General features: G+C 40.0%; 1 protein-coding gene and 1 non-coding gene across 3 annotated transcripts; one reads left to right on the top strand and one right to left on the bottom strand.

Moving 5' to 3' along the window:
• Positions 1-5450: 5450 nt before the first annotated feature.
• Positions 5451-24257, bottom strand: SGO1 (shugoshin 1). Of its 2 annotated transcripts, none has more exons than XM_061167241.1 (8): positions 23777-24005; positions 22533-22685; positions 22256-22449; positions 18337-18431; positions 16669-16724; positions 15374-16180; positions 8830-9022; positions 5451-8607 (listed from the first exon to the last, which is right to left on the bottom strand). In XM_061167241.1, the coding sequence occupies exons 2-8, from the start codon at positions 22669-22671 to the stop codon at positions 8502-8504; spliced, it is 1590 nt and encodes a 529-aa protein (XP_061023224.1). In that variant the 5' UTR covers positions 22672-22685; positions 23777-24005; the 3' UTR covers positions 5451-8501. The 2 variants fall into 2 exon arrangements, with proteins under 2 accessions (XP_061023224.1, XP_061023223.1); XM_061167240.1 differs by lacking the exon at positions 23777-24005 and adding an exon at positions 24096-24257 and having other exon boundaries at positions 5453-8607.
• TRNAG-CCC (transfer RNA glycine (anticodon CCC)) lies at positions 12265-12337 on the top strand. Its single transcript has one exon. It is a non-coding gene; the product is annotated as a tRNA-Gly (tRNA).

Here is a 24257-nt window from a genome sequence, read left to right as displayed (position 1 = left end):
CTCCAGTTCTCTTGCCTGGAAAATCCCATGGACGGAGGAGCTTGGTAGGTTCCAGTCCATGGGATCGCAAAGAGTAGGACACAACTGAACGACTTCACTCACTCAAGGAAGGTAACGGTGATCTTCTTCAAAAGCTCTTGTGCGTGCACTGTTGTTCAGTGCCCCTGGCCCTGCAGCAGGACACTGCTGACCCAGGCCTCTGCCAGAGACTCCGGGGACACTCACAGGCTAGTCTGGGTCAGTTTCTTGTGGGTTCACTGCTTCTTTCTCCTGGGAGAAATCAACTACACTTCAATTAAAAAAAAAGAAAAGAAAACCCTGCCCCCTAAAAATACATGGAAATGCTGGCACTGAATTTAAGGCACTGAATTTAAGGATATATCTGGATTTACAAGGAACAATAGGCAACTTTGAAGTGACATAAAAGGAAATTTAAAACAGTGTCACCAACACTGGTACTAATTCTTGGTCAGTCTGGGAAAGGTGCTATCTCCATAATTAAGGGGCTTAGGTTTTAATGTATCTGTGAATTGGTTAAAACAAGCTGTGACCCCTTCCCATCCCCTGCCACATAAAGCTGGAATCAATAAAGGTCTGTACATATTAGTGAAAGCATGGCAGACAGATTTCCTAAGAATCTGAAGCCCAAGGACTTCAACCAGGCTTCAACTTCAAGTTTATTTTCCTGCCTGATCTAGGAATCCTGAACCAAATCCCCCAGTGTAACAAAGTAAAAACTGGTTCTTAGATGATACCTGCAGGGCTTCTGATAAAACATAAAATTAGTCTGTAAGGGGAAAAAAAAAATTAGTCTGTATTGATGTTACACTGTGGGCAACCAAAATTTTGGACAACCTAAGTCCATAAATTTTCTCAAAGCAAAAAAAATAAGTCCACTGAAAGATGAGCTCACAAAAAGCTGGGAAACAGGCATGACCAAGTCATATTCATACCAAATCATATCAAATCATACCAAATCATATTCAAAAGTCAGATGATCAAATATCAGGTTTAGCCACCTAATGTGAGAAAACACCAATACTCTGAAAGAAAACGCATGTTTATGGTTGTTAAAAGGAAAAGGAAACATATGGGGCTGGCTAGGATAGACTATGATACAGCCAAGAATAGAGTGAACTAGAATACAGAGGCGATGAAACATTACAGAAAGAACACAGCCAAAGAGATGAAAATAGGAAAGAGGGACAGGACAGATCCAACAATGTGAACTGCATCAGAGCTGAGCATTTGCTCACTGAACTAATCTGAACGCCGAGAACCGTGCCTGATGATGCTGGCACAGTTGATGCTGGATATTAGTTAAAGCACAATAATTATCAGAAGTAAGGAGAGAATGAGGAAAAAGTAATTTTTAATGAACTAAGAATTTTTCTTATAATAAAAGGCATGAATATTTATAATCAGTTGACTCCCAAGCATGATGAATTACGGTCCATTTGTTTCCATGAATGCATATCAACTGCAGGACTTCTTGACCCACTGTAAATGAGAAAACTGGACTTCAGAGTCCAGTGTGACCACTGGTTTAAGGAGACAGAGACGGAAGTTTCAAGGAAGCAAGAATATGCAAACAAAGTGTTGGAAAGAAAGGAGCCATGCAGGGGAAAGTTTCCAGAATTCTGCTAAGGGGTCCCTGAATCTTGGTTGAATGCTTATCTGCACATGTGTGGGATGAAACATCATGAAGCCAGGGAAAGAACAGTTGTAGGGCAAAGACCAATTATGTAAGCCAAATCACTGTCAGAGTTTACAGCAGCCAGAAAGGACAGACATGATCACCATCAGATACACGCAACATGCAGTGGAGACCTTAGATGCTTCAAAGTTACTACGGGGGCTAAAGGAGCCTAGAGGAAAAGGTATCTTAGACCTGCCCCCAAAGCCTAAAACCAAGCTCATGAAGGATCAAGCTGATCTCCAAGAAATTTAATTGCCCAACAAAGTTCAAAACTCTGTTTGAAGACCTGTAATAAAATATAGCTTATATGAATGTTAAATTCCCAATGTACAATATCCAATAAAAAAATTAAGATATATGAAGCCGGAAACTGTAGTATGTAACTAAAAGAGAAATTTGCCAATAAAACTGATCAAAAAATGAGGTAATTACCAGAAAAGGATGTTAACATGGCTTTTATAAACATAAATATGCTTAAGGATACAAAGAAACCATGAACATACTGAGGAATAAAATAGAATATATATAAACAACACCCATATGGAGTTTCTAAAGGTGAAAAAAAAATACAGTATCAATCATTTCCCATTCACTGGATGGGATCAATAAAAGATTTGACATAGCAGAAAATACAAGTAAACTTAAAGATGCAGCACTAGAAGATACCCAAAATGAAGCACAAAGAGAAAAAGGACTAAAAGTCACAAACAAAATTACAGAATATCTTGAACTAAATGAAAGTGAAAATACATTTCAAATTTGTGAGATGTAGCTAATGCAGTGCTTAAAAAAATTACAGAATTATTACTGATATCAGGAATCAAAGAGGACAAAATTAGAGCTCTTTCATGAAAGATGTTAAAAGGATAAGGAGATTATTATAAACATCATTCCCATGTATTTGATAATTTAGATGAAATGAACAAACACTTTGTGTTACACAAAGTAGCAAAACTGAAGAAATTAAAACCTGAAAATCTCTTTATCAAGTTAAAAAATCCAGATAAAAACTGAGAAAAGACAGTTATAACCCATGTAAATAAAGACAAGGAACAGAACCTAGAATATTAAAGAGGCCATACTGTTTATCAAGGAAAAGACATTCCAGTAGAACAGGAGGCAACTTTCAGTTGCATAAGCACCATGCAGAAGGGGTGAGAATGACCACTGACACTTGAGTCATCACAAGTGATGAACTCAGTGAGAGAAAATCTCATAAGTAATTAGAAAGAAATTGTGTCACACTCACTGGCTTAGCTAATTTAAACGTTCAGTAATACCAAGTGATCACGTGTGGGGGAACCTGGAACTTATAAACTGCTATTAGGGACAGTGGCCAAGATGGTGGAGGAGAAAGGCTGTGAGCTCACCCATCACAAGCAGGCCAAGATCACAAGTGTCTGCAGAATAACCTCAAAGAAAAAGACTGGAACCTCAAGGTAACAGCTTCAACAGCTAAAGACATAAAGAAGGAACCACAGCAAGGCCTACCTATCTCGTGAGATAATCAAATCTGACATGCCCTGGGTGGGTGACCCACAGACTAGAGAATAATTCTCACGGAAGCTCTCCCACAGGACTGAGAGTTCTGAGTCCCACATGAGGTTCCCAGTCTGGGGGTCTGGCACTAGGAAGACAAGCCCCGAGAGCATTTGGTTTTGAAGAGCAGGACTTGACTGCAAGAACTCCACAAGGCTGGGGGAAACAGACTCTACTCTTGGAAGGCCTACAGGAGATCTTTATCTTTTCTTTCTTTTGTAATTTACTTATCTTTGGCCATGCCTTAGGAAACATCACTACAAAGAAAGCTAGTGGAGGTGATGGAATTCCAGTTGAGCTATTTCAAATCCTAAAAGATGATGCTGTGAAAGTGCTGCACTCAATATGCCAGCAAATTGGGAAAACTCAGCAGTGGCCACAGAACTGGAAAAGGTGTTTTCATTCCAAACCCAAAGAAAGACAAATGTCAAGGAATGCTCAAACTACTGCACAATTGCACTCATCTCACATGCTAGTAAAGTAATCTCAAAATTCTCCAAGCCAGAGGAACCAGAAATCAAATTGTGAACATCTGTTGCATCATCAAAAAAGCAAGAGAATTCCAGAAAAACATCTGCTTTATTTATTATGTCAAAGCCGTTGACTGTATAGATCACAACAAACTATGGAAAGTTCTTCAAAAGATGGGAATACTGGGGCAACTTACCTTCTGCGAAACCTGTATGCGGGTCAGGAAGCAACAACGGGACATAGAACAACAAACTGGTTCTAAATCGGGAAAGGAGTACATCAAAAATTTCTCGTCAAAAGGTTGAGAAAATACTTGAAAAGATAGTAACTGAAAAATGAAAACTTTCCTAACCTGGAAAAGGAAATCATGAACCAAATCCAGGAGTGCAGAGTCTGATACAGGACAAACCAAAGAGGAACAGACCAAGACACATTGTAATCAAAACGATAAGAATGAAAAATAAAGATAAGGTGCTAAAAGCAAGGGAAAAGCAATGAATTACCTACAAAAAAAGAATCCGCAGAACATGACCAGCTGCTGTTTCACTCACAAACAAAAAACGCAGAAAAAGCATCTGACAAATTCCAATACCCATTTATGATAGAAACTCTCCAGAAAGAGGGCATAGAGGGAACCGACCTCAACATACCAGAGGCCATATATGACAGTCACAGCCACTTACATACTCAAATGGTGAAGAGCTGAAAGCATTCTCTCCAAGATCAGAAACAAGGATGCCCACTCTTGCCACTGTTTTTTGGGCTGCACCACCTGGCATGTGGGACTTCACTCACTCACCTGGGCGTGCCCCCTACACTGGAAACAGTCTTAACCACTGGACCATCAGGGAAGTCCTCTTGCCACTTGTATTCAATATAGTTTTGGAAGCCTGAGGTGAAACAACCAGAGGAAAAAAGAAGAATCAACTGCGAAAGAAAGAAGACTGTCACTGTTTGCAGATGACATGATATTATACAAAGAAATCCTAACATGCCACAAGAAAACTACTATAGCTCATCAGTGAATTTGGTAAAGTTGCAGGATACAAAAATTAACATATAGAAATCTATTTCTATAAATAACAAATTATCAGAAAGAGAAATTAAAGGGACAATCTAATTTATAATTATATAAAAAAGAATAACATACCTAGGAATAAACCTACCTAAGAAAACAACTTGTACTTCAAAAATAGCACCTTATAGTTTTTACTCAGCCATAAAAAAGAACAAAAGAATGCCATTTGTAGCAACATGGATGGACCTAGGGATTATCATACTCAGTGAAGTCAGATAGAGAAATACAAATATCATATGACATCCCTTGTATGTGGAATCTAAAAATGATACAGGGACTTCCCTTGTGGTCCAGTGGCTAAGACTCCATGCTCCCAATGCAGGTGGCCTGGGTCTGATCCCTGGTCAGGGAACTGGGTCCCATGTGCTGCAACTAAAAAGTTTGTTAGGAGGCGGTCTTGCATGCTGCAGCTAAGACCTGGAACAGCCAAATAAATAGATATACATATTTAAAAAGTAATACAAATGAACTTATTTACAAAACAGAAATAGGCTCAAAGAAAACAAACTTATAGTTACCAAAAGGGAAAGGAGGGACAGAGGATTAAGTAGTTTGAGATCAACAGATACACACTATATATAAAATAGATAAAGAAGGACCTACTGTATAGCACAGGGAAGCCTATTCAATATTTTACAGTAACCTTTAAGAAAAATCTCCATTATAGGTTATATATAAGTGAATGACTTTGCTGTATACCTACCAGAAACTAATGCAACATTGTAAATCAAGTATACTACAAAAAGTAAATACATACTTAAATTTTAAAGAATTGTTGTTTGGAAAATGATATACTCATTCTATCAGGAGAAGAGCAACCCTACTTTTAGGTACTAACTCCCTGGAAACTTATTTATACATATAAGAACACAAAATATTCAGTGAAACACTCATTTATAATAATGACAAAGTGGAAGCCAATTGTTTCTGAAAAGAAGAGGAAGTGTGGTTTATATAATAAAATTTTGTACACCAAGGAAAATAAGCTACATCTGCCGACATGGACAAATCTAAAAACAGTGTTGAGTGAAAAGTAGTTGTAAAAAGATGTATACAACATAACATTCATGTAAAATGTTAAAATACAAAGAAATCTTAATAGTCTATGGATAAACACTTTACAAGAATAAAGAAATAGTAAAATACAGAAACTATAGAAGTATAGGACTTCCCTGATGGTGCAGTGGGTAAGAATCCACCTGCCAATGCAGGGGATATAGGTTCGATCCCTGGTCCAGGAGGGATCCACATGCCAAGGAACGGCTGATACGCCTGTGCACCAAAACCACTGAAGCCCATGAGCCCTAGAGCCAGCAAGCCGCAAATAGTGAGGCCGTGTGCTGCAACAACTGAGGCCCGCACACCGAGGGCCTGTGCTCGGCAACGAGGAGCCACTGCAGAACAGCCGTGCACCGCGCCGAAGAGCAGAGAAACTAGAGAAAGTCCGAGTGTGGCAGTGGAGACCCAGCACAGCCAAAAGTGAATTAAAAAAAGGATAAAGCCACCAAATTCAGAATAATTGATTTTGGAGGTGAAAGGAAGGTGAGGATAAAGGTAGATCCAAAAATGTCAGAAGAGAAAGATCCATAAAGTAATAGTAAAGGCAGTCAATGGTGAAGAGCAAGAGTTGGCAAGCCTTTGGGGTAAAGGGCTTGAGAGTAAATATTTTAGACTTTGCAAGCTTAAGGGATAAAATAAATCAATAGCAAGTTTTTTATTTAAAGACAAAAAGCATCTTTACCTTGCAGACCATGCAAAAGCAGACAGACTGTTAAAAACAGTAATTTTTAAGATTTAAAGAAAAATATATTTTATAAAACAGATTCTTTTTCACTGAATGCATTTTTTATTACTAAGACAAAAACGAGTTATACTTGGACCTGCAGGCTGCAGTGTGCTAACTACTAGCCAAAGTAGCCATCAGTCCAACAGGACTTTCTGGAATGACAGGAATGGACTATATTTGCGTTGTCCCCAGTGTGGTAACCACTAGTCACCTGTGGCTATTGAGCACTTGCAATGCAGCAGCTGTGACTGACAAGCTTTAAAAATTGTACTGAACCCTAATTAAGACAGCCATCCTAGAGTTTGAATGAATTCAAACAGCAGGTGGAAGGGCAGTAGCTGAATAAACAAACTGGAAAAATAAGAGACTGTGATGGAGAGTAGGGCATATGAACCCGTGATTCCATCAGGGGCAGGAAAGTCTGGGCTGACGTTAAGGATTTCGGGTGTGACTAGCACGGAACGCAGGCAGGTATGGAGATGCAGTAGACAACTTGAGGTCAGGGTCAGAAGAGGCAGCTGGGAACACAGACACTGCTGACTGGGATAGGGAGGCTCCAGTGAGAAGAGAAAAGAGAAGAGACCGTGAGGATGGTAATGTGACAGAGGCGATGACCACAGGGAAAGCCAAGGTTTGTGGGGAGAAATGCCCAGGAAGGGTGAGAGCAGTGATGGCTGGAGACAAAGATGACCAGAGAGCTAGGATACGTCTGTATTTAAAGAATGGAAAAAAACAGACGCACTATCTTATACAAACTTTATTACTCTTTAAACACGAATCAAAATTTACAGAAGTATATAAAAGTATAGGTTTCAAACTCTCAGAACTGAACTCTCACTGAATTTACTTTTTTCTTAGAAAGGTAGATTCTATTCTTTAATTAGGAACCTTGAAGAAATGAAGTCACACCAGGATTTACAGGCAGAGGCAGAGACCCCAAACCAGCTGGTCCTCCCCGGGCAGGCTGGAGCAGTTAAACCAGGCCAGACCCACTCCAGCTCGGGCTGCGGTCTACTCTCCACATTGGGGTCCCAGGTTGGCTGGGTCGCAAACTGGCTTCACGTCACCTGAGGACCTGACTTGAGGTAATTCGTGGCTTCAGGTTTGAGCACACCTCACTTCTGCCACTGGCAGTGTCCCTCGGCCATGGACTTAGGAATTTGAGCAAATGCATAAAGAAGGCCTTGGCTTTCACACGTTTAACATTTGGCATTTCTGACTAAACAAGGAACTATTCTGAGAGGCCATGACGCAATAATTTGTGATTATGCTAACGTATCACTTTCAACAACGGGCATGTGGAGCTGTGGGTTCAGAGGTAGTCACTTACCCAGTCCCTGAGCCTAAGCAACCATCGTGCTCTAATCACGATCTCATACACATTTTGTCTGAAAAAAATCAAATACAGCGATGGTATAAGGAACCCACGAACAGCTTAGCGTATGCTCTACTGCGAATGACAAGGATTCATTTTATTCAAACACTGTACAAAGAGTTTCAGAAGATTCTCAGTCTGTCTTCAAAAATTCATTCAATCATAGTACTACCCACCTAAGGGAAAAAAAGATGCCTTATAACGAAAACATCTTAATTTGAAGAAACATGATTAATGTCCCAATGTTGGTATAAGATACATCAATTAAGTTTTAGGCAATATAAAAAAAAATCTAAACTATGATAGTGCTTCAGTCCAATTATTTATAGCTAGAAGAAAAATAAACCAAATGTATCAAAGGTTTAAGAAGACACATCACTTCTGAAGTATAGTTTTGAAGACATGCTCATGATCTACAATCTTGTCAAGAGAATATTCTACGGCCAATAGTTTAACCATTTGAATACTATTTTTCAGATTCCCTCTTGGCGCCACAGAAGCGGGTGCAGGATGAATTTCAATAGCATCTAACACAGGCTTCATTGTACTTGCTTCACACTTTTTTTTTTTTAGAACAGTGTCTGGAATCTTTTTTCTGCTTGAAAATAGGCGAATTCAAGAAACACAAATCTGTAAAAGGGTCCCCTCTTCTCAGTTTCCTGTAAGAGTAAAGAGAACTCTTAAGCATAATTATAAGCATCCCAATACTAACTTACTCTTCAGTTTAAGTTTATTGTAGATCATGCCATTGTTAATATTCTCACTTCAGTTTTTCATCAAAATAGTGTATTTCAAATAAGGCTCACCCTTTAATGAAGCTCTATAACCTTACTCTCCCAGGTATGTCATTAAAAGTGAGTTCCCACAAGCCAAATACTTACGAAGCAAGCGTGGGTTCCTTATAGTTCACGATGGCGGCTGTGCACCTGCGTTTACGTAAAGACACTGGTGGGCTTTCTACATTCTTTTTTGGAGAAAGAGAAAGCTTTCTAGTTTTCATCACAGGATACAAAGGAACATTCGTGATATCCTTCAGGCTAAAATGAGGTGACTGGTGAGTTTCAAGCAGTACACCTATAAAAACAAGTTTTATTGAGTACAGTTCCAAAAAACAGACAAACACAGGGACTGAAATTATGCGATTACACACCTTACATGCATCCAAAATCTGCAGAGGGAGGAAAACTCCAAAACTCATTCTACAAGGCCATCCTCACCCTGACACCAAAATCAGACAAAGATACTATAAAAAAAGAAAATTACAGGCCAATATCCCTCATGAACATAGATGCAAAAATCCTCAACACAATTCTAGCAAACAGAACCCAGCAGCACACTGAGAGGGTCAGGGCTTCCCTGGGGGCTCTTGCAATGCAGGATAGGCAGGTTCAATCCCTGGTGGGGGAGAGCTCCTGGAGGAGGCAATGGCAACCCATTCATGATAAAAAGAAAAACTCCTCAAAAAGCAGGCTTAGAAGGAACATACCTCAACATAATAAAGGCCATATACAATAAACCACAACATACATTATTCTCAACAGTGAGAAACTGAAAGCATTTCCTCTAATATCAGGAAGAGAGGCTGCCCACTCTTGCCATGACTATTCAACATACTTTTGGAAGTTCTGGCCACAGCAATCAGAGAGGAAAAAGAAATAAAAGAAACCCAAATCAGAAAAGAAGTAAAACTCTATTTGCAGTGAGATGATACTATATAGAAAACCCTAAAGATTCCACCAGAAAATTACTAGAGCTAATCAATGAATATAGAAAGTTTCAGGGTAAAAACTAGCACAGAAATCCCTTGCATTCATACACACTAACAATGAAAAATCAGAAAGAGAAATTAAGGAAACAATTCCATTGACCACTGCAACAAAAAGAATACCAAGGAATAAATCTACCTAAGGAGACAAAGACCTGTATGCAAAAAAACTATAAAACACTGATGAATGAAATCAAAGATGACACAAACAGATGGAGAGATATACCATGTTCTTGGATTAGAAGAACAATATTGTGAAAAATGACTATACTACCCAAAGTAATCTACAGATTCAATGCAATCCCTAATCAAACTACCAGTTGTATTTTTCACAGAACTAGAACAAAAAATTTCACAATTTATATGGAAACATAAGTCCCCAAATAGCCAAAGCGATCTTGAGAAAGAAGAATGGAGCTGGAAGAATCAACCTTCCTGACTTCACACTATACTATAAAACCATAGTCATCAAGCCAATATGGTCATCAAGGCACAAAAAAAGAAATATAAATCAATGGAACAAGATAGAAAGCCCACAGACAAACCTACGCACCTATGGGTACCTTTTTTTGACAAAGGAGGCAAGAATACACAATAGAGAAAAGACAGCCTCTTCAATAAGTGGTGCTGGGAAAACTGGACAGCTACATGTAAAAGAATGAAACTGGAACACTTTCTAATACCATCTGTCCATGGGATTCTCCAGGCAAGAATACTGGATTGCCATTTCCTTCTCCAGGGGATCTCCCTGACATAGGGATCAAATCCAGGTCTCTTGCCTTGCAGGCAGATTCTTTTGTCTGAGCCACCAGGGAAGCCCTTCTAATACCATACACAAAAAATAAACTCAAAATAGATTAAAGATTTAAATATAAGGCCAGAAACTATGACGCTCTTAGAGGAAAATATAGGCAGTACACTCATTGACATACATCACAGCAAGATCCTCTTTGACCCACCTCCTAGAGTAATGGGAATAAAAACAAAAGTAAACAAATGGGACTTAATAAAACTTAAAAGCTTTTGCACAGCAAAGTGAGTCACTCAGTTGTGTCCAACTCTTTGTGACCCCATGGAGTTCTCCAGGCCAGAACACTGGAGTGGGCAACCATTCCCTTCTCTAGGGGATCTTCCCAACCCAGGGATCAAACCCAGGTCTCCCGCAGTGCAGGCAGATTCACCAGCTGAGCCACCAGGGAAGCCCAAGAATACTGGAGTGAGTAGCCTACCCCCTTCTCCAGCAGATCTTCCCAACCCAGGAATCAAACCAGGGTTGCCTGCATTGCAGGCAGATTCTTTACCAGCTGAGCTACCAGGGAAGCCCTCCAAAGGGCATAGCAACGGAAATGATAAACAAGATTAAAAGACAACCCTCAGAATGAGAAAAAATAATTGCAAACAAAACTGACAAAGGATTAATCTGCAAAATATACAAGCAGCTCACACAGCTCAATACCGGAAAAACAAACAGAAGACCTAAACAGACTTTTCTCTAAAGACGACATAAACAGATGGCCAACACACACATGAAAAGATGCTCGACATCGCTCATTATTAGAGAAATGCAAATCAAAACTACAATGTGGTATCACCTGACACCAGTCAGAATGGTTATCATTAAAAAATCTACAACCAATAAATTCTGCAGAGATGTGGAGAAAAGGGAACCCTCTTGCACTGTTGGGAATGTAAATTGATACAGCTACATAGAAAGAACAGTATGGAGTTTGCTTAAAAAACCAGGAACAGAACTACCGTATGATCCAGCAATCCCACTACTGGGCTATACCCTGAGAAAACCATAATTGGGAAAGAGGTCCACGTACCCCAATGTTCACTGCAGCACTTTTTACAACAGCTGGGACATGGAAGCAGCCTAGATGTTCATCAACAGATGAATGGATACAGAAATTGTGGTACATATATACCATTGAAAGTTACTCAGCCTTAAAATAGGACACATTTGAGTCAGTTTTAGTGAAGTGGTTGAACTTAGAGCCTACTGTACAAAGTGAATTAAGAAAGACAAATATTGTATATTGACATGTGTGTATGGAATCTAGAAAGGCGGTACTGATGAACCTATCTGTGGGGCAGTGATGGAGACAGACCTGGAGAACAGACTAGTGGACAGTGTGGGAGGAGTTGAGAGATCAGCATGGAAACGTACATCACCACATGTAACAGAGAGCCCGTGGGGATATGCTGTGTGACACAGGGAGCTCAACCCAGCGCTCTGCGGCAACCCAGGGCGTGGGATGGGCTGAGAGGTACGCACGCGGTTCAAGAGGGGGAACGTGTACACCTGTGGAGGATTCATGCTGATGTATGGCAGAAACCAGTACAATATTGTAAAGCAAGCATCTTTCAATAAAAAAAAATTTAAGTACACAGAATCCAGCATTTTATAATACAGGTTTTTAAAAGCTTGTTCATCTTTTCCTCTCAGTATAACACTGATATAATTATTGTGGCTGTGAACAATTTACTAAAACAATAGCTTACTAAAACTTAAAATTCTTAAAAATTTAAAGAAAAAAAAAGAGGGGCTTCCCTGGTGGTCTAGTGGTTAAGACTTGGCGCTCCCAATGCCAGGGGCCTGGGTTTGATCCCTGGTCAGGGAACCAGAGCCCACATGCTACAACTAAGACCCAGTACAGCCAAATAAATAAATAAAACAAATATTAAAAAAAAAAAGAAAAAAAAGAAAATTCTTCCATGATAGCTGGGGCACAATGAATTAGTTTCAACTATGCAACTTCACTTAGTCACACCTTGTTCTTTAGAATTATCCAGGTCTCTATCTCTTTCAATTCCAAAGGTTATTATCAACTGATTTCTTACAGTCTCAGAAAGCCACGTAAGTGCATTCTATTCTACACACGGTGTTAACAGAAAAACCCAAGTGAACTTTTTGGCCAACCAAATACTAAATAAAAGAGAATTCTAAGTCATAGTCTCTATGTAAATGAGGAGAAACAGGGTTCCCTCTAGTAAAGCTTCCCAGCTGGTGCTAGTAGTAAAGAATCCACCGGCCAAGGTAGGAGATGTGGGTTCGATCCCTGGGTATCCCCTGGAGGAGGAATTGGCAACCCACTCCAGTATTCCTGCCTGGAGAATCCCAAGGACAGGGGAGACTAGCAGGCTACAGTCCATGGGGTCAGAGTCGAACATGACTGAGCATGCATGTGTGCTAATAAAGCTGGTATATTAAAAAGTTACCCAAAGATTTTCCTATCAGAAACATCCAAGTTATTCTACCTGGAGCTACATCTATATTGGGAGACAGGTACCCAGCACACAGTAAGAACACTACAAGGCAAATAATCTCTTAAAATTGCTTTAAAAAGCAAACTCTTTCCCAGGAAAAACTAAACTTAAACTGTAAAATGATTTTATGTTTAATAACCACTTTTCAGGGCTACCTGGGTTTCATATATTCTGTCTTTCTTGTCCCTACATAAACAAATTGTACTATACTAATTATTCCAACTTTTGGTTTGGAAACTATGGTTAAACAACATCAGATCAGTTGCTATGTTCTGGAATAAAGCTTCTATAACTTTTACCCATATACCAATCTTCCAGGAAATTTGTTAAAAGAGAGATTATGATTCAAGGATGTGGGGTATGGCATGAGATTCTGCTTTTCTAAGAAGTGTCCAGGTGATGCTGAAGGTCTGGGGACCAAATTCCGAGTAACACTAGTGTTTTTTTCCTTTAAAAACTTATGAAAATTTAAGTACACAAAGATGGAGACAACAGTATGAGCCCCCATTTACTCAGCTTCAATAATTATCAACATTTGGCCAATCTTGTTTGATTTACTCCAAAATCATTACAGCATACTTCTTAAAAGAGATATTTGCATGCTACCAATGGGGAAACAGTGGAAACAGTGGCTGATTTTATTTTTTTGGGCCCCAAAATCACTGCAGATGGTGACTATAGTCATGAAATTAAAAGACACGTACTCCTTGGAAGAAAAGTTATGACCAACCTAGACAGCATATTAAAAAGCAGAGACATTACTTTGCCAACAAAGGTCTGTCTAGTCAAGGCTATGTTTTTTCCAGTAGTCATGTATGGATGTGAGAGTTGGACTATAAAGAAAGCTGAGAGCCGAAGAATTGATGCTTTTGAACTGTGGTGTTGTAGAAGACTGTTGAGAGTCCCTTGGACTGCAAGGACATCCAACCAGTCCATCCTAAAGAAAATCAACCCTGAATCTTCATTGGAAGGACTGACGCTGAAGCTGAAGTTCCAATACTTTGGCCACCTGATGCAAAGAACTGACTCACTGGAAAAGACCCTGATGCTGGGAAAGATTGAAGGTGGGAGGAGAAGGGAGCAGAAAGGATGAGATGGTTGGATGGCATCACAGACTCAATGGATATTAAGTTTGAGTAAACTCTGGGAGTTGGTGATGGACAGGGAGGCTTGGCGTGCTGCCGTCTATGGGGTTGCAAAGAGTTGGACACTACTGAGCGACTGAACTGAACTGAACCACCTAACTGGGCTTCCCTGGTGGCTGAGCTGGTAAAGAATCTGCCTGCAATGCGGGAGACCTGGGTTCGATCCCTGGGTTGGGAAGATCCCCTGGAGAAGGGAACAGCTAACCACTCCAGTATTCTGGCCTGGAGAACTCCATGGACTGTATAGTCCATGGGGTCACAAAGAGTCAGACACGACTGAGCGACTTTTCACTTTTCACCACCTAACTAGGGGCTTCCTTGGTGGCTCAGACAGTAAAGAATCCACCTGCAATGCGGGAGACCTGGGTTCGATCCCTCCATAGGGAAGATCCCTTGGAGAAGGCAATGGCAACCCACTCCAGTATTCTTGCCTGGAGAATCCCATGGATAGAGGAGTCTGGTGGGCTACAATTCACAGGGTCACGAAGAGTCAGATACAATTGACTAACACCATCATTAACAACCATAACAGTGCTGTTACGGGGATCAAATGAGCTAGCACAACAGCATTTTGAGAATGATAAAACTTGCCTGTTTATGTTCGCACACTATTAACACAATTCCCAGATAAGAATCTTTGTGGGCAGCAGCAGGCTGTATTGTCGATATCTGGGCTACTTTCTGATCTAACCAATAAAAGCAAGGTTTTCTAAGCCACAGTTTTTAGATGTTTTACACATGTCTTATAAAATACTACTAAGGAATTGAGGAAAAGGTTTTCTTGGTCTTATTAGGCCACCTTCACTAAATAGAAAATTATTTTAAATTCTGGATCCTGTCAAGTTGACGATAAAGCAAAGTCATTAAAATTACAGGTCGCTGGATTTAAGTTCAATTTCATTTTCAGGGGGATGTTTCGGGGGAGTGCATAATGGGAATTTTAATTCAACCTAACTCCACAACTTTCCTCACTTTGGAAGCTTTCATTTACTGAAAGTAAAAACACTCTCTCCATGACAAGTACTATTTGTTCTTAAAGAGGATTTAAATTAGCTTAAAGTATGTCGAAGCAACACACTGTGGTTTCCATCTCTAGTCCCCCACTATTTAATTTTCCCCAAAGAGACAGATGGTAAGTCTATAACCTCCTCCAGAGAAGCAGATGGTAAATGCTAGTATATAAGCACCAGGAGTGATCATTTATCATAAACATCAAGAATGCAGCCAAACAAGTGAATCACTCACCAGGAGGAGCTTCCCTTGTCTCAGAGCCCTCCGTCCCCTTTCCGCCCTGATGTCTTAGTGCTCGCTTAGGTCGAGGCCTGGGGACAGGACTCCTAGTTGATTCACTGCTGAGATCTGGACTGGACTTGCATGTGGGGACATAGAGGTCATCAGAATCATCTCCTGAACAGCTTGATTCACAGATGCTCACTTCAGATTCATTGTTGGTTTCTTCTCTTTTAGCATCATCACACACTTTTTGCCGGAAAGGAGTGAGGTGAACACCTTCTTCCAAATTAAAATTGTAAGCATCACAGGAGGTGACAACTTCATTCAACTTTTTTTTGGAAACAGTTTTATTTTCACTTTTGCTCCCTTTATACTTTGATACAGATTTTGATTTTCCCCTTTTGTTAGCTTTCTCTTTTCCTTTTCTTTCTTTGGCACCTCTATGCTTACTTTTAGTTTGTTGTGATTTATAATCATAAACGTTTTTCTTTGTTTTAGTAGCTCGTCCTGGGTGAATCAGCCTTGGTGATGAGTAAATTTGACTCCTGTTGTACCGACAAACACTTTGTTCTCTATTTTCAGGTATCCGTGTGCTTATAGGTGGGTCTGCAAATCTAATCCTTTCTAGTTCCAAAGAGTCCTCTGACAAATGACTGATTCCAAAATCATCCACAGCAGTAATCTGACATGGACTGTTAATGTATTTCTTTAAACCACGACGGAGAGATATAGTTCTAGGTAAGACAATATCGGTTGACTTATCTTCACTTGAATCCAAATCAAATCCTGGTCTGTCTTGAGAAATAGTAGGTATTGGCTCTGAGAATTAAAAAAACAAAATAAATGAGAAAAATAGGTTCACTTTATGGAAATTTAAATTAAGAATCTTAGAATTCAAAGTTAAAAATGGAACTAATGAAAATTCTTCCTGTAGTTTTCCATTTACTCTAAGTAAATAAAAATCTGGGGAGCTTACTGTTTACTTCCTCTTGACTGTCTGTCCCTATGTATCCCAAGGCTGTTACAAGGGTTAAGTAAGATAATGTATGTTAAGTGCCTAACGGGGTGTAACACATAGGCTCAGTAAACTGCAGCCACAGCTGTAACCCAGGTTTTTGACTACAGATTTGGAAAAATAAAAATGGGTGGATTTTAAAACTCTTTCGTTATTCTGTATAAAATAAATAGATATTTGCTTTGAGCAGAATACCAGATGAGCAGATTTTAAAAAGTAAAAACAAATTGCTACTTGTTCTCAAAGATCTCATCGTGCCTTAACAATATTTTTAGATTTTCATTTGAATTACCTTCTACTTGGAATGATTCTTCTTGTCCTGGACAGTCAGCATCCTCAAGAACTTGCCTTAGAAAGTACCAATAAAAAATAAAAAACTTAACAGTTATGCAATAAAAGCATTTAAGATTTTCTACAAAGTTTTTTTTCTTTTAGTAACATTTCATAATTCCATTCTAAATCAGTGTATCTGTTCTGTATCAAAGGAAACCAAAAACACTTATGATGATGACATGGAAGCAGATTTGTTATGACTGATATTCAGCTCCCCCTAGGAGGAACACCTCAAATTGAACAGTTCCTCCTGAACACTTTCCCTAACTCATCATTTTATTTAACTGGAGAAACAGCCAATCAGATTAATGTATAAACTACATTAAAAGAAATTCAGTTAGATTCCTCTTCTGGAGCCTACTGTATCATTAGCCAAGCTGTGATTTTCTTTGGTACAACATATTTTTGTGGCATTTACCTACTGACTCCTCTGAATTAACACTGTTCATTTTCTTTAAAAATTTTTTCCCTTTGGTTCATGGAATAAGAAATTTCCATTTCTATGCTTTAATATGGCCATTTCATTCTAATTTTATTTTTTTTCTATACAGAATTTACCTCTCTAGACATAAAAACTTAAGTACAAGTTGTGGAAACAATAATAGCAACCAATCAATAACAATTTTAGAAATCTTATAAAAACTCAATTACCTCATCTTACTTTTTGGCCATCACATAAACATTGCATCAGATCTTAATATTCAACAGTTTAAAAACTATTCATGATTAAAATTAATATGGGGACAGAAATCATATTAGTGACTACTTCTGCAAGGAGAGGAGCACAGCCTCAGAAGGGCCATGGAGGGATGGTTCACGACGGGAGCTCTCGCCTGGGGACAGTTACCCTGCCCACTCTCCCCGGGCCCCCACAACACCTGGCAATGTCTAGACACACCTTTGGTTCTTACAACTATGAGAGGGGGCTGCTATTGGCATTTGGCGGGTAGAGGCCAAGGACGCTGCTAAATGCCCCACGGTGCTTAGGACCATGTCCACGACAAAGAATCATCCAGGCCAAACTGTCAGTAGTGCTCAGCTGAGAGATCCCGGCCAGAGCAATGGCAATGCTCTGCACTTTAACCCAGGTTTCAGTTCACAGGTGTATATATTAGTCCAACTCACTGCACTCCGTAATTAAGATCTGTGCATTTGACTAATCTAATTTTATTTCAGTAATTCATAAGCAAACAAAGTACCCTTAATTCAAGAGAAGGAGTATATGAGGTCTGATGGTATTTCAGAATGAACTGGATAAGCGAGTCAGCGTGACAATTTGTTAAATATGGTAGTTTATTAGATTTCTTTTCTAAACCAGACTATTTGTGTTACTGGCAAAATAACCAACATTTGAACATCCAATTCTTAGAATAAAAACACGATACAAGAAAAACACAAATGAAGCTTCAAGAGAAGCTTCTTATCCCTAGACATCAAAAGTAACTAAATAGAAGCAAGCTTTGGTGTGGCTATATAGGACAGACTTTCAACACATCAAGTTTCCTTAAATACATTCTTGAGAGAGTATCAGACTTCAAATACGAGTCAGTATGATGCTAATTTCCTTTCACAAATGGATCACAGTTAAATATTTATTGGTATTAATAATAATGAATTTGATACTAACGGTAAATGCTTCACAAACAAGTCTCTGGAGTTGTTGTCACTATTGGAGTCCGTTCCAATTTTGGAGTCCATTCCAGAGGGACATAATTCTAGGTTCTGTTAATGTATTAAAACAAAGAAAACACTGGTACAACCAAAATATTCACAACAAAGCATTCATTTATTCAACAATAGATACTTACTGACAGTCTCCTGTGATGCCAGCGACTGTTCTAGGAACTGAATCCATAACTAGAAAACAGAATAAGTACTACCCTCTTAAAGCTTACAATCTAGCATAGGGAGAGAAAATGTAAAAAAGCTAGTAGTCATAAATGCAATGGAGGAAATATTTACTCAGGGTGAAATGGCAGAGTAACTGATGTCTGGAGGGCTCTTTTAGATGGGATGACTTTCATCTGAAATCTGAAGAAATGCAAAGAGCCAGTCACTTGAAGGAGAAGCACTGGTAACAGAAAATACAAAATTCATGGTAGGAAAACCCTTGCTGTGTTTAGGAAAGAAGGCCACTGGGGCTGGAACACAGTCACAGAAAAGACCAGGAGGAGGTGGGCCCACAGAGGCCAGATGATGTAGGGCCTTGAGGGCCATGAGTTTGGCATTTAGTCTAAGTGTGATGAGAAGTCATTTAAATATTAAGCAGGGAAGTAAAATGATCTAAGTTTTAAAAAGATCAATCAGACCACTATGTGAAACATGGACTGAAAAGAGCCAAAGGCACAGGCAGCTAGGAAGTCATCATGTCAATCAAGCAAGACATGTCCACTTGGACTGAATCCTACAGCTGTGAAGGTTTAGCCTAGAAGGTTTTGGGGTAACAAAGTGTGCTCACATTGAATAGGGGTGGAAGTAGGGACAATGAGTGAGAGGGAAGCTTCTCGTGGTTCTGACTTGAGCAAGCAGCTGGGCTGCCTGATTGAGCTAAGCAAGACTTACAGAGGGAGGCAGAACTCCACAGTATCTTTGGGAGGGGGAAAAAGAGTTTATACTTTGTACAAAGTATGTTTCAGATGCTTTATAAATACTTAAGTGAATATATCAAGTAATAACTGTGTGTGTGTGTAGATCTTGAGCTACAAACTTGGAAGTCACCAGCAGGCAGACAATATTTAAAGCTATGGAAGGGATACGATGGGTCTAGGACAACTGATGTTTAGGAGTAAAGAAGCCAGCAAAAGAGACATACATGGAACAGTCAGGAAGGTAAACAGGGAGATTATGATGCTAAGAAAGCTGAGATCAAAGAACTTCCAGCAAAGCCATCCCTGTACCATAGTAGTACTTCAAAGCCAACAAAGAAAGAAAAGTGACCAAAGTTACTGACTTTGGTAACAAAGAGGTTTTGGTGACCCAGATATATAGTGACAACAGAATGGTGGGGATGAAAGTCTGAAACAGAGTTCAAATGTGAATGGAAGCTGAGGAAGGGAAGACAGTAAGTGCTCTATTCTCTTTGGAAAAGTTCTCCTATGAATGGAAGCAGAGAAATGAGGACAGAGCAGAATGAGATCAGGAGAGGTTCCATTTATCTTCTTTTCCTCTTAAGGTGAGAGAGATACTAAAGCACATTTGTACATAACTGGAACAATTGGGTAGAGGGAGATAGTTTGCAGTCTCATCCAGGATTTTTCAGGAGCAAAGTCCTAGAGGAGAAGAAAAGGTGAGAATTGGATCACATGGGGAGGGACTGGCCTTGGATAGGAACAGACACTTCAGCCAATGGCACCAGAAGGAAAAGGAGAGACAGTGCAGACCCAGGCAGATGTGTATAGAGAGATGTGTGTCAGGGAAACAAGAGGCCCAGTCTGATTCCTTAAAAGTCATTCCAATTCAGTGCAGTTGTTTTATGAAATCTGATAGACAAACAATATACAGACATTATAATTAATAGGTTGAAACTGTTCATCAGAAATAAAACTGGAAATTTAATCCTGTTAATAAAAGCTTTAAGTTGATTATCAATACAGCTAATGTTCTAAAGCTAGTATTACTGAAGGTAAATAAGAGGATATTTAACTACAGAGAGATATAAAATTTTACAAGATCCATAATAAAACGTAAGAAACGCTATTAGTACTGATTAATCCTTAAAAGGCAAGATAATTATTGGTAGGCAAGAAATAAAAAACATTCTTATTAAAGCATTTTAAGCTTCTCTATCACTACAAATTGACTTCATAAACAAGGATGCACATGTACCCAATGATGGTTGAGAGCAAGTGACACATAAACATGTGGCAGAAAACAAACTTTGATGTTTTAAATGTTAAGAATACTTTCGCCTGGCAACTAATGCCATCTTTTAATACTAAAAAATCATTGATAAATGTCAAAAGGTCTATAATAAAAGAATTTTTCCACCAGTTTTTGTGATTATCTTATTGAATATTCACTTGACACTATTCTGTGTGATTTCAGCAAAAATCTGAAAAGGGAAGAGGAAGAGTCAAATGTCTTGGGAGAAATATTTTTCCTCACTAGTTGACCAAACAAGAAAAAAAATTAGGAAAGATTACATTTTGAGGGAAAAAAGTGTTTTTTTTTTTTTTTTTTTAAAATAATCTAACCCTTACACGAAGGTTAAAAAGAAAAAAAAAAATCTAATCTTTATAGATAATTCTCTATCACACTACAATGCATATATTGCATGTATGTATATATACACATACATTCTATGTATTATACACAGGAGAGATGTGGAATCACCTTAGTTGCAGGGAAGCAAAAACTCTTTCACTGACCCCTCCTCTAGATGGAGAGAGGACTTAATTCCTTTCTTGAGTCCATCCCCCTACCCTAAGCACTATGCTCTGGCTTCCGCTGCTGCCCTAGGTGCCAACACAGCTGTCTTCACTGGTATGGCAGACAGATGGACACCTAAGTGTTACCACCTGACTTCTTTCTCTGCCCCATAGAGTTTCCTGGGCAGTGGCCTTTGGGAAAATGAGAGGAGAAACTAGCTCATTACTACTCTTCTAAGATCCTAAACCAAACTTTCTCCATGTGTTGTTTTGGCTGGCCTTTCTATACACCCCTGGACACAAACAGAATCAGATTAAAAAGCTGACAGCAAAATGTTCAAGATATTTCTTGTTTGGCAGTTAATGTAGAGCTGTCCTGAAGGAAATCAGTCCTGAATATTCATTGGAAGGACTGATGCTGAAGCTCAAACTCCCACACTTTGGCCACCTGATGTGAAAAACTGACTCATTTGAAAAGACCCTGATGCTGGGAAAGATTGAAGGCAGGAGGAGAAGGGGATGACAGAGGATGAGATGGTTGGATGGCATCACCGACTCAATGGACATGTGTTTGGATAGACTCTGGCAGTTGGTAATGGGACAGGGAGGCCTGGCGTGCTGCGGTTCATGGGGTTGCAAAGAGTTGGACACGACTGAGCGACTGAACCGAACTGTCCTAATTTAGCCAACTAGTAGGTAAAAATGATTCTCCATAAAGCACTTAACTACTTCTCATCTCCCCAGTTAAGGCAGTCCTTACATAACCCCACGGGTGTAGCAAAATGACATAGAAAAGCTAAGATTAACAGCACTGATTAAAACTTCTGGACTACTCGGCTTCCACTACCACTTCCAGACCTTCAGCTTTCTTGCCCTCCCTTTGACTCACTTTGCTGACCATTCAAAGGGTCTGACCATGCAAGAGGCTAAACTATTTATTTTATACCTTGTCTTGCTACACTCTTTCGGAAGCAAGTTATAGGAGTGTCACCAGTATGCTTGAAGCATTCTTAACTGGCCACACACAACTATGGGGCTAGAGCACTGAGAAAAGACATTCTGACCAACTCACTAATAACAGAGCTATCAGTATAATTAAAGAACACAATTGATTTAAATTGCTAATTTAAGGCTTTAACATTTTCTTCCTAAGAAATCCAGCCTTCCCGATGAAAATACCTGAGCAGGTTCTTCTGTCTGTTGTGACGTAAGTTTATTTTTCAGTGTGTATAGTTGATAGCTGAGGAAGTAACATTCTCTCCTCAGCTTTAAGATGACATCGTGGGCTTCTTTCAATTTGGACTTTTCATTTTCCAAAGCTAAGGCTAACATTCTGTTGTTGTCTTCGTAGTTTAGCACTTTGGAAGTGTTGGCTGAAAGAAAATAAAAATTTCTTTTATCAGTAACTAAATCTAACCTTAAAAAGTGATGTACAGGAAACATGAAAATCTCTTACTGGTTGTTTGGCATGGTGCAATGATCAAAGACTTTCGTTTAATCTCTGTCAAATTTTTACTCCTTTTCTCTTTTATTTGTTTCTTTATGTCTTCAAGACTATCTTGAAAAGACTTTTTGAGGCATCTTTCCTTGGCCATCTTCTGCCCTAGGACTTTAAAAATAATAGAAATCATTTAATTTTTGAAGGGGTGGTATCAAATATAAAACAAAATTGAAAACACAGGTTGTCCATAAAAAATGATTAGAGGCTTTGTAACTGTAGAATCAGCCCAAAGTAGATAATCTGGTAATAATCTACATTTTGCAGCTTTTAAATTACATTAATATTTGTGGCATAATTTTATCCTCCTCAGGTACTTTATAGGAAAGGTTTAATCAAGATTTCCAACCCAAAGACTCTGTAATATGCCACTTATTAATTCTGTAACGAATACGGGGGGCTTACTATATACTATTCACTATGATGGCATCAGTATTTTGCTACTAAATACAGACTACTTTGCATGAACACCTTTTGCCCTACATTGTACTCTGCAGATCTTAAAATTACAAAAAAAATTCTTGTTTCCTATGGCTATCTATATACATAAGTTTTCACTACAAAACACATCTTCATCTCCTCTGAGTTTGTCAAATATTTTCCAGAACCTTACATTTTCTTGAGTATTTTCTCCAGGCCTTCCTTATTTTCCTCTGGGTTCTTAAATACAGATATTGTAGATTTCATTTAAATATTTTCTTTCTGCCAATACAGATACAATATATACTGGCATGTTTCCAGGGCAGCCAGGACAACTACTATTTTTAAAGCGCTGACATTAAGCGGGATGTATAAAACACCCTACCTACCACAAGGAAGTTTCTTTAGTTCAAACCTGGATATGTTTGCGAGCCAGACAAATCAGGTAACTAAGCAAGCTGGCTTAGTTATTTTAAAAGCACAGTCTATCTTAAAAACTTTCGTTCGTACATTAAGTCAACTTAAAATTAAAAAGGAGATGAGTCCCGTCAGAAGTTTCCTTCCCGTCTGGGCCGACGGTCTTAAGAGGGGGTGTGGCGGCCAGCAGGGCTGGAGAAGTCAAGACAGGGCCGCACTGGACTCGGATTAGGGGTCTGGATTCCAAAGAACCAGGGCGGGAGCTCTCCACCCTCACCCTGCGTCGCCCCTGCCGCTGGGCGGCCGGGAGGACCAGCCAATGCGGCTTCTCCAGAGGGAGAAGCGGCCAAAGCGAAGGACGCCACCTGCTCAGGCTGCCGGCCTGCGGGCCCTTCTGCTCGAGCCTGGGTTTCGAGTCCCGCGAACGCTTCACCTCCCGGTCTCCGCGCGGCGGGAGGCTCAGTCCCCACTGAACAGACGAAGTCGGAGAAGGGCGACGGGCGGGCCGGCCCCAGGACCGAGCTTCTGGCCGCCGAACTTAGGACCGGGAGACCCCGCGCCTGGGGGCGCGGCACGACGCCCCTGGGCCCGGAAAGCCGCGGCCCTTTCCCCGGAGAAGGCGAGCCGGGGCGGGAGGGCGTCAGGCCCGCAGACCCGCCTCTCGCGGGACGCCCGGAACGGTACCTGGGCCACGGCTTCCGCCGCAGCTGTCGCTCCGCTCACACCAGGCTCCGCGGGAAGGCCGGGGCACGCGCGCCGGGACCTCCGGGACCCCAGCCTCAGACCTCGGATCGCGCCGCCGTCCGCGTTCAAACTCTCAGCCGCGCGCGCCCATTGGCTGGCGGT

This window comes from Dama dama, chromosome 19 (assembly GCF_033118175.1).
Source record: "Dama dama isolate Ldn47 chromosome 19, ASM3311817v1, whole genome shotgun sequence".
In the NCBI taxonomy this organism is placed as follows: Eukaryota; Metazoa; Chordata; class Mammalia; order Artiodactyla; family Cervidae; genus Dama; species Dama dama.
The sequence above is the reverse complement of the archived record's forward strand: the minus strand, read 5'-3'. Positions and strand labels throughout refer to the sequence as shown.

Coding starts and splice junctions, on each gene's coding strand:
- SGO1 (XM_061167240.1), bottom strand. CDS start 22,671: ATGGCCAAGGAAAGATGCCTCAAAAAGTCTTTTCAAGATAGTCTTGAA. Junction 22,450..22,532: donor TGCACCATGCCAAACAACCA/GTAAGAGATTTT, acceptor ATTTTCTTTCAG/CCAACACTTCCAAAGTGCTA. Junction 16,181..16,668: donor AGAATCATTCCAAGTAGAAG/GTAATTCAAATG, acceptor TTTAATTCTCAG/AGCCAATACCTACTATTTCT.